The 15,168-nt window shown below is 37.8% G+C and overlaps 4 protein-coding genes across 4 annotated transcripts; 2 read left to right on the top strand and 2 right to left on the bottom strand.

Annotated features, from left to right (window-relative positions):
* Positions 1–4,634: 4,634 nt before the first annotated feature.
* Positions 4,635–5,566, bottom strand: LOC135554129 (hemoglobin subunit alpha-4-like). Its single transcript, XM_064986204.1, has 3 exons — positions 5,398–5,566; positions 4,995–5,202; positions 4,635–4,902 (listed from the first exon to the last, which is right to left on the bottom strand). Exons 1-3 carry the CDS (start codon positions 5,490–5,492, stop codon positions 4,774–4,776), a joined length of 432 nt encoding a protein of 143 aa, XP_064842276.1. The 5' UTR covers positions 5,493–5,566; the 3' UTR covers positions 4,635–4,773.
* Positions 5,567–7,385: 1,819 nt separating this feature from the next.
* LOC135554128 (hemoglobin subunit beta-4-like) lies at positions 7,386–8,329 on the top strand. The gene is made up of 3 exons (XM_064986203.1): positions 7,386–7,555; positions 7,732–7,954; positions 8,082–8,329. The coding sequence occupies exons 1-3, from the start codon at positions 7,464–7,466 to the stop codon at positions 8,211–8,213; spliced, it is 447 nt and encodes a 148-aa protein (XP_064842275.1). The 5' UTR covers positions 7,386–7,463; the 3' UTR covers positions 8,214–8,329.
* Positions 8,330–10,783: 2,454 nt separating this feature from the next.
* On the bottom strand, positions 10,784–11,667 carry LOC135554127 (hemoglobin subunit alpha-like). The gene is made up of 3 exons (XM_064986201.1): positions 11,501–11,667; positions 11,081–11,288; positions 10,784–10,971 (listed from the first exon to the last, which is right to left on the bottom strand). The coding sequence occupies exons 1-3, from the start codon at positions 11,593–11,595 to the stop codon at positions 10,843–10,845; spliced, it is 432 nt and encodes a 143-aa protein (XP_064842273.1). The 5' UTR covers positions 11,596–11,667; the 3' UTR covers positions 10,784–10,842.
* A 1,018-nt stretch (positions 11,668–12,685) lies between these two features.
* LOC135554126 (hemoglobin subunit beta-1-like) lies at positions 12,686–13,592 on the top strand. Its single transcript, XM_064986200.1, has 3 exons — positions 12,686–12,842; positions 13,057–13,279; positions 13,397–13,592. Exons 1-3 carry the CDS (start codon positions 12,751–12,753, stop codon positions 13,523–13,525), a joined length of 444 nt encoding a protein of 147 aa, XP_064842272.1. The 5' UTR covers positions 12,686–12,750; the 3' UTR covers positions 13,526–13,592.
* The last annotated feature ends 1,576 nt before the right edge of the window (positions 13,593–15,168 follow it).

The raw sequence follows: 15,168 nt of genomic DNA, 5'->3' as shown, positions 1-15,168 counted from the left end.
AAATAGGCATAGGCTAAAGGTAAAAAATGACCAGTGAAATGAAACGTATATATTTAATAACATAGTAAAATGAATCAATGCAGACATAAAATACAAAAATACTAAACCTCTGACTACTTTAATACATATATGAGGGAATTTATCACAATACTTTTGGTCCCCTAAAATGGGGGGCTATGTACAAAACGTACTGTAATTTCTAAACGGTTCACCAGAAAATACACTCAAAGTAAAGCTGATAGTCTGCGCTTTAACCTCCTAGTCATTGTATAATTTCAAATACAAAGTGCTGGAGTACAGATCCAAAACAACAAAAAATGTGTCATTGTTGCAATACTTTAGTAGCTCACTTTATATGAAGAATAACTAAATGCATATTCTCATGAAACTGATTGAGATCAAATGGTTGGCATGCTGATGCTCCATGCTCCAACCATTTCTGATTGATAGTGATTCATGTGAAGGGAGAGTGAGGAATACATTTGTGCATAAAGTAGAAGTTAAACTGGAGAAACCTGGTCCTCGGCCTTGATCCAGTCATTGTCCCATTTCTTTCCACTGTAAAACAAGAAAAAAAACATAAAAAGGAATTAAGTGTTTTTAAGCAGAAATAGAAAATAAATCATTCAATATATAATTGTGAACAAGGGTTGCACCTATTCCTTTCAAAGGATTTTATGACTTTTTGGTTGCACCTAATCTCAGGTTGGTCAAGTTCCTTCTTCTCCTCTCAAATATAATATTTCAACTACATAAAGTACCTTGCAGAAGTATTCACACCCCTTGGATTTCTTCACATTTTATTGTGTTGCAACGTTGGATTGACATTGATCTAATTTAGATTTTCTTTTGTCAACAAGCAGCTCAAAATGGTGTACTCTAATGTCAAAGTGGAAGAAAATGTAGATTTTTTTATAAAGGCATGCCTAAATTAGTTCACAAGTTAAATTTGGCTTAACAAATCACATAATATGTGATATGGACTCAATAGGAATTAACATTATTTTTGAATAGCTACCCATACCTCTGTACCCCATACATAGAACATCTGTAAGGTCCCTCAGTCAGGTATTGAATTTCAAGCACAGATTCAACTACAAAGACCAGGGAGCTTTTCGAAAGCCTCATAACCAAGGGCAGTGATTGGTAGATGGGTAACAATAACAAATCAGACATTGAATATCTCGTTAAGCATGATCAAGTTAATACTTATGGTGTGGATTATGTATTAAACCACCCAGACACACCAAAGATAGTTGTCCTTCTGAACTGAGCGGCAGGACATGAATGTAACTGCAGGGGTGTTACCATGAGGCCATTGGTGATTTTACAGTTACAGGCTGTCATGGTAAAAAAAAACTGAGGATGGATCAACATCATTGTATTAACGCCACAATAATGACTTTAATTTACAGTGAAAAGAAGAATACATATTTACAGATTTAAAAAAAAATCTAATCATGCATCTTGTATGCAACAAGGCACTGAAGTTAATACTGAAAATAACTGCAAATGAATATACTTTTTGGCCTAAATGCAAAGCCTGTTTTCCACCAGACACTGGGAGAGGAATTCACCTTTCAGCAGGACAATAACCTCCAACAACAATGACAAATCTACAGTGAATGTTCCTGAGTTGCCAAGTTAAAGTTTGGACTTAAATCTGATTGGAAATATATTGCAAGACTTCTAAATTGTTGTCTAGTCATGATCCCAAACATATTGACAGAGCTTGAAGAATTATGAAAAGAATAATGTACTAATTTTGCACAATCCTGGTGCGTTAAGCTCTAAAAGACTTACCCAGGAAGACACAGCTGTAATCACTGTCAAAGGAGTTTCCAAGGGGGTATGATTACTTTAGCAAGGCACCCTAACGTCCAATACCAAGGTACAGCCAAAACCATATGTATTTGGAGAGTGAAGCTAAAATGTGAAATTTGGATCTATACTCCAGAATTTAGTATTTTAAATAAAAGGTTTCATGTAGTATAACTTTAATACGCTTTAAAACTTCTTACGGATCATTGGGGTAGTACTGTCCCACCTGGCCAACATTTGGTGAAATTGCAGAGCGCCAAATTCAAATTACAGAAATCGTAATATTAAACATTCATGAAAATGCAAGCGTCATACATCAGTTAAAAGCTTAACTTCTTCTTAATCCAGCCGAGTTGTCAGATTTTAAAAAGGCTTTACAGCGAAAGCACACCATGCAATTATCTGCACACAAAAGCATTACATATATTTTCCAACCAAGCAGATGTGTCACGAAAGTCATGAAATTTTGTTCGATAAAGTCCTTCTTTAGATACCCAAAAAGTATGTTTCAATGGTGTGCTAGACTCAGTAATCCATCGGTTTCCCTCGTTCAAAATACATACAAATGAATCCCGTAAGTTACCAATAAACTTGTTTAAAACATATCAAACAATGTTCCTAATCAATCCTCAGGTACGCTATTATGTAAATAAATTATCAAATTTAAGACGGAAAATCCTGGAGACCATTACCGGAGATAAATAACAAAGTACGCACATTCACCGGAATGCTCTACAAACACTACAGCCAAAATGGGAGCCACTTAGAAAAACTACAAATTTTAGCTAATTTTTCAAAAAACAATCCTGAAATTCTTTCTAAAGACTGTTGACATCTAGTGGAAGCCATAGGAACTGCAATCTGGAGGAACTGCAATCTGCAATCCCATTCCCAGCTCAGAGGTGAGCTGAAAAAAATAATTCTGGATGGATTGTCCTCGGGTATTCGCCTGCCATATCAGTTCTGTTATACTTACAGACATCATTTAAAAATATATATATATTTTACCCCTTTTTCTCCCCAATTTCGTGGTATCCAATTGTTTTAGTAGCTACTATCTTGTCTCATTGCTACAACTCCTGTACGGGCTTGGGAGAGACGAAGGTTGAAAGTTGAAAGTCATGCGTCCTCGGATACACAACCCAACCAAGCCGCACTGCTTCTTTACACAGCGCGCATCCAACCCGGAAGCCAGCCGCACCAATGTGTCGGAGGAAACACCGTGCACCTGGCAACCTTGGTTAGCGCGCACTGCGCCCGGCCCGCCACAGGACATCCCTACCGGCCAAGCCCTATCTAACCCGGACGATGCTCGGCCAACCTGTTTAACATGTAATAAATGTATTATGAAGAAAATTTTGTAATTTAGACTCAACGAAATATGAAATGGGGTATGAAGAACATCGTGTACTGTTGCCTACACGAAGAAAAGGGCATTTCTGATTACAAGTGAACCACTATCCCAAAGTATCAAGCGAAATCAAGCACAGAAAACAACATTGGCATGAATAAATATGTGTCTTTTCTCAAAATGTCTGTTCAGCAAGTCTAAAACAGTACACACAACGACACATTTTAAAACATGGTTAAACAAAGACAAAATTTTTGTATATTCATAACGTTGAATTAGCCATAAAGAAGAACTAAATTAAATATAGACTATCACGTCTATATGGTTGTTGCAATGGCTTGTGTGGAGCCTACTGGTTAAATTTGCGTCTTTTTGCACGAATTAAGAAGCACATAAATTCGTGTCTTTTCTCACGAATTAAGCCACACAAAAAAACACACACAAACGCACAAAAATGCACGAAATTTAAACGCACGAAATTAGCTGAAATGCATTATGTAAATATGTGCACGAATTGAATGTGAGACTGTGTTGCTTGTTTTTATCGTGGAGAAATCGGATGGAACATCCAACAAAATCGTGTTCAATTTCCCATTTGCTCAAATCCTAAATATGTACCGATTTCTCTGGGTTTACATGTTTTCCAGTGTCTTGGTGGGAGTGTTGCTGTTTGTTTGCTAGCGAGTGTGGCCTTCTGTGAAAACCGTGTGTTAGGCTTGAATACGTTTTTAGCGTGTGTCGACATTCCAATAACGCCACTTTAGCGAGATGTTTCATAATGTAAATGATCTTTATATTAAACTGTACTTCAAGTCAATATATTAAGACAAAAATGAAAGCGTATGCCGTGGAATTGCAATATTTGCATGCCGGTAGGAGCTCTCTAAAATGCTGCCATCTTTCTTGGCGGTCCTACATGCTCCTGTTGTTGTTTTTTAATACATTTGCAAACATTTCTTAAAACCTGTTTTTGATTTCTCATTATGGGGTATTGTGTGTAGATTTATAAAGGAATAAACGATTTAATAAATGTTAAAATAAATCTGTAACGTAACAAAATGTGGAAAATGTAAAGGGGTCTGAATTATTTTCGAATGCACTGTAAATCACAAGACAATGTGAGCAGTGGCTTGATGCACCGCAAAAATCTGAGGGGACACAGAGTAAGTGAGGGTGGCTGTGGGGTGGTCCCTAAATTGAATTATTTTTACAATCTTGCTTCTCTAACTTGATTGATAGCCTGAAATGGCTTATTGGTAGATAGTTGTGAGTTTGGGAACCCATCTGAGCTAGCTAAAGCCAACGTCATACCATTGTTAAATGGCTGGTAGCATTACAGAGAAATTATTATTATTACGTTTTTTAAGAGGACAAATCTGAGGGGGTACATGCCCCTGTGCCCCCTATGGGTATGGCCCCACTGAATGTGAGACAACGAAAATGACGGACAAACACCTCAGTATGCGTTTCATTTAGGTTTATTGTCAGTGTGTCAATATCGGAAGGACATTACGTTTGAGAAACATGGATGAACGTCTAATTCTGATGTGAAACTGTGAGAGCTTGAAGCTCGGATGACAGTTTAGCAGCTGAACTCCAGTTTAGCGGTACTTCTCCGCCAGGGCCAGAGCCAGTTGCTGCAGGAACTTGTCCACGGACAAATGGATCTCGGGGGTGAATTCGGCGGGGAAGTAGGCGGCAACGACCACAATCAGGTTGTGAGCCAGGATCTGCAAAGGAAAATGGAAATGTATTATTTCACCTTCACACAGGTAGAAATTTAGATTTTTTTAGTGTTTTTTTTGTGTCTTTCTTCTCTTACCTTGAAGTTGGTGGGGTCCACCCTCAGCTTGGTGGCGTGCAGTTCACTGAGCTTGGTTAAGAAACCAAAAAGGTCGTCCAAGTTGCCAACACATTCATCGATCTGATTCATGATGGTGATGCCGTGCTTCTTCACTGGAGCGGAACCGGGGGCCACGGAAGCCCAGTGGGAGAAGTAGGCCTTGGTCTGGGGGTAGACGACGAGCATCCTGTCGTGGACATTAGAAATCAGGTGAGACAAAAATCATTTGAAATAATAATTCACACGGTCGGGGATCCCGTCCATATTTTTGCAGAGATAGGCAAAGCTTTCATAAATTCAATATAATTGACTGAGAAGTTGTGTTAATAATTTGAATACATGCACCTAGTCTATAATTGATCATACATCGTTATGTAATTACCTGGAAAGAGCCTGGTCTCCAATCTCATCGGATTTAGGGAGGATCTTGCCCCAGATGGCCTTCACGTTAGCTTTGTCCTTGGCTGAGAGACTCATAGCTGCGTCTTGTCCGTTTATCCACTTAGATGAAGATGCTGAGAAAAGAAGCGTGTGAGCGTAGACTTCTCAGAGGCTGTTTTTATTGAGGCATGAAAGAAGGCACGCCCCGATGTAATCTCGGCTCCTCCTCTCATTGGGCATTTTTCCAAGACATGATTCATGTTTTTTTTGTATATGTTATGGAACTGAGCCAATTCGTGTAATGCCCCAAATATGACAATTGCACAAAATCGATTTCGTTTGTAAAAATGCTGTCATAACATTGCATGTATTTATTTAATATAGATTGAATAACAAAGTGTTTTTGAAACACTTAATACCGCAATATTTTCTTTACAGTTATAAGGTTTCGTCGTACGGTCTAATATTGCCTATACTCATTGGTGAGTTAAGGCTATGTGATTCTGTACACAAGGCAGTGTTGGGGAGTAGTGGACTGCATGCAGTTCAACGAGTGAGGAAACTACATTTCGTAGAAGCTTGGTGTGAGTTGAACTACATTGAAATCTAGTTAGGGTTTTCAGTAGTTAACTACTCCCCCCCCCCCCATGTAGCAGCTAACTACCGGAATTACACACTATTTTTTTGCTAAATAAAATAAAATATGGATGAAATATGCAATCATTTACTTTTGGGGGGCATTAGACCTGCCTAATTCTGACTTGAAACATCGTTTTTGTGTTAATAGGCTAAAATACACACTGTCAACCTTTTACCCCAAAGTTCTCTGACAATTTTTACTCTATTACATTTCAGATTTACATATGATCGTTTTTTATGAAGTTGTTTGGCTAGTGAACTTCTTTGCCATAGTAGCTTTATATTTTTCTCAGGGGTAGCTTTAGTGTAGCTTAATTTCTTCCAGTGTAAAATATTTGCTAATTTGGTAAATTATATTTCCAGAGTAGCTTCCCCAACACTGACAAATATTTGCAACGTGATTGGATTGGCAACTAGCAACCAAATCAAGACGTGTTGGCTTATATCCAATTTGGCCGATGTAGTCAATATTCACAGTTCATATGAGACATATTATAGACCTGATAATCGGAACGGTTTTGCTTTGGTTGCAAAGCGTAGCCAAGGCCTATCACTAAACATTGTAACAATATATAGGCTACATGCATTGTATTTCAGTGGAGTTAAACAAAAAGCTGTAGTTTCATTGAATGAAATAGGCCAATATCCACATTGAATAGTGTCCAGTTAGAATTGATCAATTCCCCGGATGAAAGCCTATAAAACGACTTGTCACCAACTGACATTTAGAATAATCATTCAAAAAGACCAGATATATGGAACTTTCAAATGGGTGGGGCCGTCTGAATATGAAGATAAAACACGTTTTGAGTCATGCTCTTTTTTAAATAGTTTACTCCCAATCTAGGCTTTAAAAAATACACCCTAAATAAACACTTACATCGATAATTAGAATTTTATAACGATAATATTGCAATTCAATGTGAATATTACAACAATAAATTAAAAGAGAATGTTGTGCTAAATAAGGTTATATCCTGAGAGAATTGGCATTAAAGTTTCCGAACCTACATTGGTTTGAGTGGTGTCAGATATTATTTTGAACTTAACAACATGAATTGGCGTATTTTAGTATACAGTATATAGAGAACATTGAACAGAACAAGGCTATGTCAATAACTACATTTGGACAAAAATGCCGATGGAGGCTAATCATGACTTGTTTATTCCATCCATAATCATTTGAATTTGGCAACGCCTAAATGACCAAGCATTATCTTTAAAGGTGGGATGAAGTTGGCTCAATGCCAATATGTGCCACACTCGATGACCTTGCCCCCTCAAGATATTCATCCAATCATTTTCTGTGTTCTGTTCAGGGCGGAGATACTGAACATCAATAAATTGGACGTCGCAAGAGACAAAAGGCTCAGGAGTCCCTTGTAACATTTTGCAAGTACCAACGGAAATCAACAAACAAACGTCAACATGGTCGACTGGACAGATGCTGAGCGCAGTGCCATCGTAGGCCTGTGGGGAAAGATCAGCGTGGATGAGATCGGACCCCAGGCCCTGGCCAGGTACATTCTTATAATATTTATGTAGATATCATTAAATAATAACACGATAATAGTCTACCTAGAATATTTAGCACTAAGTGCGTAGTGGGAAATCGCGGTTTTCACCTTTGGTGCGATACAGACCATATTGATTGTGAAATATAATTTTAATGGCAGCCTGTTTCATTTATTTTTAGACTTCTGATCGTGTCTCCATGGACTCAGAGACACTTCAGCACCTTCGGCAACCTGTCCACACCCGCTGCCATCATGGGCAACCCCGCTGTGGCCAAGCACGGAAGGACCGTGATGCACGGACTGGACAGAGCAGTGCAGAACCTGGATGACATCAAAAACACCTATACTGCACTGAGTGTGATGCACTCCGAGAAACTGCACGTGGATCCCGACAACTTCAGGGTGAGTATTGCACATTAACAAACTGAAAGAAAGAAAGAAATAATTAGTCTTATGAATTAAATAGCGTAATGAGCCGATGTAAAGCTTATTCCAATATTACATTCTCCATCTGGTTCCTTCTCCACAGCTCCTTGCCGACTGCATCACCGTGTGCGTGGCCGCCAAGCTCGGTCCCGTCGTTTTCAGTGCTGATACTCAGGAAGCCTTCCAGAAGTTCCTGGCTGTCGTTGTGTCCGCTCTTGGCAGACAGTACCACTAGAGCATCACTCGACAGCATCAATATGGAAGAGAGATGACACTCCAACTCCAGTCTGTTAGGCTGGAAGCTGTGCCATAGCTACACATATTGAAAATAATAAAATACACGTAAAAGCATTTATCTTTTTGAATTATTGTTTTTTTATGGAAAACGCTCTCCTGCAATTGTACTGATGGCAAATGGGTTCTAGTTAGGCCTTCAGTGGATTCAAATAAGCGATGCCTAGCCTACACATTTTCAAGTATGAAAAATAAACGATTTCCTAAAACCTGGACAGACGATCACATGTTTTACATTTAGCAGACGCTCTTATCCAGAGAGTCTGCTGAATTAGACCTTTCTGTTAACAACACTCTTAACCACAAGGCTACCTGCCGACCATTACATAATGTTTGCTACTTGTAATATGATAACTACAGTATATTTATATATGTATTTTCTTTGTTTTAGATATTAAATATGTATTTCCTTAGAATGACTGCAATCCACTGTCAACAAATGCTTTTACCATTTTTGGACCTAAAAACTAATTTGTCAATCTTTTTAGCAACATTTTAAACGTCATACCACAATCATGTGAAATTGTTTTCAACACATTAATTGAGTAGCCTAACACAATCCGTTAAAAATATGATTTTGGAGCCTTGCCCTCGCCATCACTGGATTTATCCACAGCAATGTGACAGATCGCGCCGTCTTGCAAAACGAGGGCAACTGATGTCGTGCTTTATTTAAACAAATCCGATAAAATACAAAATAGAGCTGCAAGTATTATTGCGGCCTCCGGAGTGGCGCAGCGGTCTATTGCACAGCGCAGTGCTAGAGGAGAGGCGAAGGTCGAGAGCCATGCGAACTCGGATCTGTAGTATGGAAGTTGCAGCGATAGGACAAGACTGCTACTACCAACTAGATATAAAGGAATTGAAGGGTAAAAAAGGCCTATATATATTATTTATTGCATCAATTCACTGTCCATCAACTCCTGTCTGAACCCTATGTCACAGCCACTAACAACTAACAGCCCATATGCCTGGAATCCTTACATCATAAAGCAACATGATATAGTGAGTGGTCTCGTCGCTGTAGCACATTCAGAGATTGACTGATAGACAGTAATCTTAAATAATTCATAGATTTCAAACAAAAACCACTTTCTGTTTCTCATAGATGGACCAGATTAAAATGCGATGAAAGGCGAATTCCTAATTAGTTCAGGAAGAGTTCTGTGAGACATTCACAGCAATGGGGGAAGACATTTGGATCAAGAGAGACCTTTAGAAAATATGCACATTTTCTCTAACACTGTTTAAACAAATATGTATTTTACAGTTATAAGGAAGGTGAAATCTCATAGTTAGTCATTTTATAATTTGATTCTACTATATTTAGAAAGCATATAAGTAATTTGAAGTCTTATTCATACAGTTTTGTTGAATAGGAAATACATCATCTAAATATTTAATGTATTCATATTTGTATCATATTTGCACTGTGTACCTGAGCTTGTGTCCTCAAAAGTGACTACACCTCAGCAATTTATAACAATTTTTTACCAGAAAGTGGAGATTTTAACATTTCTTGGAGTGCAGCATTACTATTGTTTATAGCCCTCTACATTTACATTTACATTTAAGTCATTTAGCAGACGCTCTTATCTAATGATAAATCATTATTTTTGTGGATTATGTAGATTACATTTGAGATTACATTTAGTTACATTTAAGAGTTTTTAAAATGTTTGCATTTTAAACATTATTCTAGAATATTCAGATGATGTATTACATACTATAATAAGGTTGTATTTATCCCAACAATGCGATTTGCATAAGTGAATGTTCAACCTTAACATGTGATAACTACACAACAGAACAGATTAACAAGAATGACATTAACTGTCATGGTGGATAAACATAATTATCTGAAAGCCACATCCCTAAACTACATCTCCAATCTTATGATCTGACCCACTGGGTAATTTAAGCAATAAGGCCCGAGGGGGTGTGGTATATGGCCAATATACAGTTGAAGTTCGACGTTTACATACACTTTAGCCAAATACATTTAAACTCAGTTTTCACAATTCGTGACGTTTAATCCTAGTAAAAATGCCCTGTTTTAGGTCAGATAGGATCGCCACTGTCACGCCCTAACCTTAGAGATCCCTATTATTCTCTAAGTTTGTTTAGGTCAAGGTGACTCGGGTGGGAAAGTATATGTTTTCTATTTCTTTGTTTTTGGCCCAATCAGAGGCAGCTGTCTATCGTTGTCTCTGATTGTGGATCACATATAAGTTGTCATTTTCCTTTTGAGGTTTGGTGGGATATTGTTTTCTGTTTAGTATCTGTACCTGACATAACTGTGCGCTTTCGTTTTCACTTTGGTTATTTTGTCCACTCCTTTCGACGAGAGACGTTACAACCACTTTATTTTTTATCATGTCTTCATTCCTTTGTCATTCCATTTTTTTAAATGTGTGAATCTACTGTATTTAGTCTGTTGTATTGCTAACATTCAAATATGAGCTTGATGGTGAAATATGGTGGAATAAGGACACAAAAACAGAACATAACTTAATTCATTGCCCGTTTAATTTATTGTGATAACAACAGCGCAGGAACTGAAATACAATTTATCTGTATTTGTCAGCCAAGGCAGCGGACAAAGCTGCAAGGAATTTATCCACAGCAATGTGCACTTCGGGAGTGAAATCCGCAGGGAAGTGAATAGCCAGGGTCACAAGGATGTTGTGGGACAGAATCTGAAAAGTAGATTTTAAAAGTTAATATTGACGAATTAAGCCAGCAACAGACTTAGAGTTGAAGTCGAGAGTGATAAATATAAAGATAATAAGTTATCTGGGCGCCAACCTTGAAATTGCCAGGGTCAACGCGCAGCTTGAAGGCGTGCAAATCGCTGAGAGCACTCAGTCCTCCGACGAGGTCGTCGATCACTCCGACAGCATTACCAATTGCCCCCATGATGGTGCTTCCATGCTTCTTGACTGGGGCAGAGCCGGGGCTCAGGTCTGCCCAGTGGGAGAAGTAGGTCTTAGTCTGGGGGTAGGCGGTCAGCATCCTGCGAATGAGTTTGCATACCATTTTAGGCGTATTTAGATGCCTTAACTTTTAAGCATTATGCGTATCTTACTCTTACCATCGTCTGTCTACAATGTAATGCAAGTAGTTGACTTATTGTATGTTAAAATGCTTATTCGGGGTAGGCACATAGGCCACTGTCAGCGGGTTAAACACAACTATTCTCATCATTCTTCCATTAAGAAGGCTTACCTTCCCAAAGCCTCAGCGCCGATGACATCTGCCTTTCCACTAATCTTGCCCCAGAAGGCCTTGACCACAGATTTGTCTTTTGCTGTCAGACTCATTTAGCTCCTTTTTGATTGACGCCTATTAGATCTACAAGAATTTAACCTGACAAGATGACTGCCTATACAGCTAGGTCCCTTTATATTACCATAGAGCGGCAGACACGCCCAGCTACTAGGGGACACTCCCCGTACACTGCAACCATCTGTGTCAAAATCCAAGAGTAAGAAACGTCATCTTGGCTTTTATCAAATGTTAAGTTAGAATTTCTATATTAGGCCCTCCCATAAGATGACAGAGGGCTATGTTTGTAATAATATACATCATTAACGTTTTTCTGCATTTTTTTTGCCTATGTTTTCGTCTTCTGACTGTACTGTGAAACAATGTATGGAAATAAATTGTACCTGTCAACAATTTTACAATTTGTTTGATTGATACATATAATAATACATAATAATGATTATTTATTTCGTTGCATAAACGAAATATGTCTGTATAATTAATCATATATTTCCAATAGGCTAATTATAAAGCTGCTTCTGGCAAAATATCAAAATATTTCATTGCTAGCTAATTAGCTATTTAAAATGACGATGCACTTTAGTAAATTAAATTGTACAAATCAAAACCACCTTCAAGATCTGCATTCATTTGGAAAATAGTTATTCAAGGTGACATATTTGACATTTGTTCGATATGATCCCCAATGAAAAGGTTGATTAGACTTCGAATGATGATCGGGAAAAAAGTCAGAAGTCATGCGAGGACATGGGTACACACCTATCTGCAAATAATACAGGACATTCCTGCTTATCATATGTAATGTCTTGAAATTAATCACTTAAAATGGGCGGAACGGTCTGAATCCCCCGATAAAAAAGGAAGGCATAATATTGTCGTAGATAAGGAACTGTAACCAAATTGTAGGCCGGAATTAGCTTGATTCTGTACAAACTAATAAAATAGCATTTACTGTTGTTTTTAACAGATAAATCATTGGATTTTGAAACTGAATTCTCAATAACATCAGGTATAAGAACTGAAGTGCTCATTAAACACTTGGCCAATACTGCTCTTTACCAGAGCCAATCACATGCGCCGCCTCCAGTGGGCGGAGAACACTCATAACTATAAGTTGCATGCAGCGTCTCCCTACATAATACATTAATTGTTCAATCTTGTTGCAAAACCGGAAAACAAACACTGACAACATGGCTGACTGGACAGACGCCGAGAAGAGCACCATCAGTGCTGTCTGGGGCAAAGTAGATATCAATGAGGTCGGACCACTTGCTCTGGGAAGGTAGGTTATGGCTTCAGCCTCATTCAAATATATCATCTAATATAGTTTATAGTGGAGATCATGAGTAATTATAACAACATTATACTTGTCCTGTTATCTTATTAATATTGAGTTGATATTAAGTTTGAATGGAGCATATTAGAATATTAACTAGGCATATAATTTAAATACATTTGAAAATAATCCACATACTTCGGTGTTCATGCAATGACAGAGTCCTGATCGTCTACCCCTGGACTCAGCGTTATTTCGGCTCTTTCGGAGATGTGTCCACTGCCGCAGCAATCATGGGCAACCCCAAAGTTGCTGCTCACGGCAGGGTCGTGTGTGGAGCTCTGGATAAAGCTGTGAAGAACATGGGCAACATCTTGGCCACATACAAGTCACTGAGCGAGACCCACGCCAACAAACTCTTCGTCGACCCTGAAAATTTCAGGGTAGGCCTTTTGTTTTAGGCTACACGTATAATATTCAAAACAATACGTCTAATTACAAAGGTAAAACAAAAACGGGAGTCTTATTTAACATCTTCCTCCTTTGTCTTCTGTCCACAGGTGTTGGCTGACGTCCTCACAATTGTCATTGCCGCCAAATTCGGATCCGCCTTCACTCCTGAAATCCAGGCAACCTGGCAGAAGTTCATGAAAGTGGTTGTCGCCGCAATGAGCAGTCGGTACTTCTAAATGTACCACAGACAACTGATTATGTTCTGACATCCCTGCCTGAGTGAAAATAAAGTAACCGAAACAAGCTGCTGTATTCATATTTGTACAAACAACATTAGGGTTAGGAATGGGGTAGCAATTTTTGGGGAAAGTTCCACCACAAAACCCATAACATCAATAATTAGGCAATATAGAGATGGGCATTGACCGATGGGGAACGGATGGTTTAGGGTCATGGACTATTGTGTTAATGAAGGGCGGCTGCACTGTAAACCCGTATTAGTTATCATTACTCTACAGTGTTGTGGAAACCCGCTGCACTAGGATCCTAGAGTACAGTGACTTACAACGTTACAGCTGGCTTTACTCAAACTATAAGTGTTTCATGATCCCAAATGGGCCACAATTTAAAGTTGATTAAACACAAAGGTTTTAGTAAGTAGAGAAATATTTTAAGTACATTATACTCAACATAGTTTGCTAATGAAGTAGATTAGTAGTGTAACACACACTTAATAATTTTTGTCCACTAATGGTAATTTCAGAGTTACCTAAACATAGTAGTTTGAGCTAGATCTACTAAATATTTAGAGTCTGGGCAACATGTTGAAGTATATTTTTTTGAGTACAGAATACTTAAAAGATGTCTGTCCATTAACTTGCTTTTACTCCCTACAACAACTTTAGTTGTAAAGTTCTGTTTGTACTCAAAACATTAAAGCCATAACAACTTGTCACTTAACTTGGTTCTATCATGTCACTGTGAATGTAATTGTTTAAGTATCCAAACTGTGTAACTTTTGCACAACTTACTTACAATTCCAAGTAATATTACTAATTTATATGTTAATTTCACTTGATTAATTACTTAAATCATTCATGTATCACTGTAATTAATGACTTTAGTTACTCTATTATTTGGAGTGCATTCAACAAATACCGAATCAACATGTTCAAGTTTGCATGCAACTTTTGAGGAAATGAAACATAAGGCAGTAAAAAAAATAATGCTATCACATTTTAGTCCTGTGTAACTCTATATTTTTTGTTAAGTAACTCAAATAATTTGTGGAAACCAGCTGCACTTCAACATTTTATGTCAAAAACTACTCTTAAAATCCAAGTTCTTTCTTTCAGTCAACTAGTCTAAAGCAAGTTAGCTTTACAACAGCTTATTTTATTTTATTTGAAACACTGCGACTTCAGAAACACACATATCTAATTACATGAACGCACCAAACATTTTTAATCTATTTTAGCATCCATCAATACATGAATGCCATTTCTGTACAGCATGACTCATTTTAACAGAACTTTGAAAAGACTATGATAACAAACCTCCAACTTTCAATCAATTCAATATTGTGTAACACTGCAACATTCCCCATCAACTTAACTATTAAAACATAAGCACAGTATAATGACCCTTCTTTCTCTAATTAACACGTTCAATTGATGTGGTAGCTTCCATTCAATTAAAGTTGTGCTGGAGGTTTTAAAATGAAAATAATGAGGTAGTGATGTGCCGACATCAATTTCAGTCTAACAACTTGACTACATTCAACTGTTTAAAATGAAGATTAATGTTGACAATTAACATTTCTTCCTCCACGACAATTTTCACTCCATTATGTTTACAAAACAAAGTAATACTTGCAGAT

This window comes from Oncorhynchus masou, chromosome 14, assembly GCF_036934945.1.
Source record: "Oncorhynchus masou masou isolate Uvic2021 chromosome 14, UVic_Omas_1.1, whole genome shotgun sequence".
Taxonomy (NCBI): domain Eukaryota; kingdom Metazoa; phylum Chordata; class Actinopteri; order Salmoniformes; family Salmonidae; genus Oncorhynchus; species Oncorhynchus masou.
This window is presented reverse-complemented; position numbering and strand designations above follow the sequence as displayed.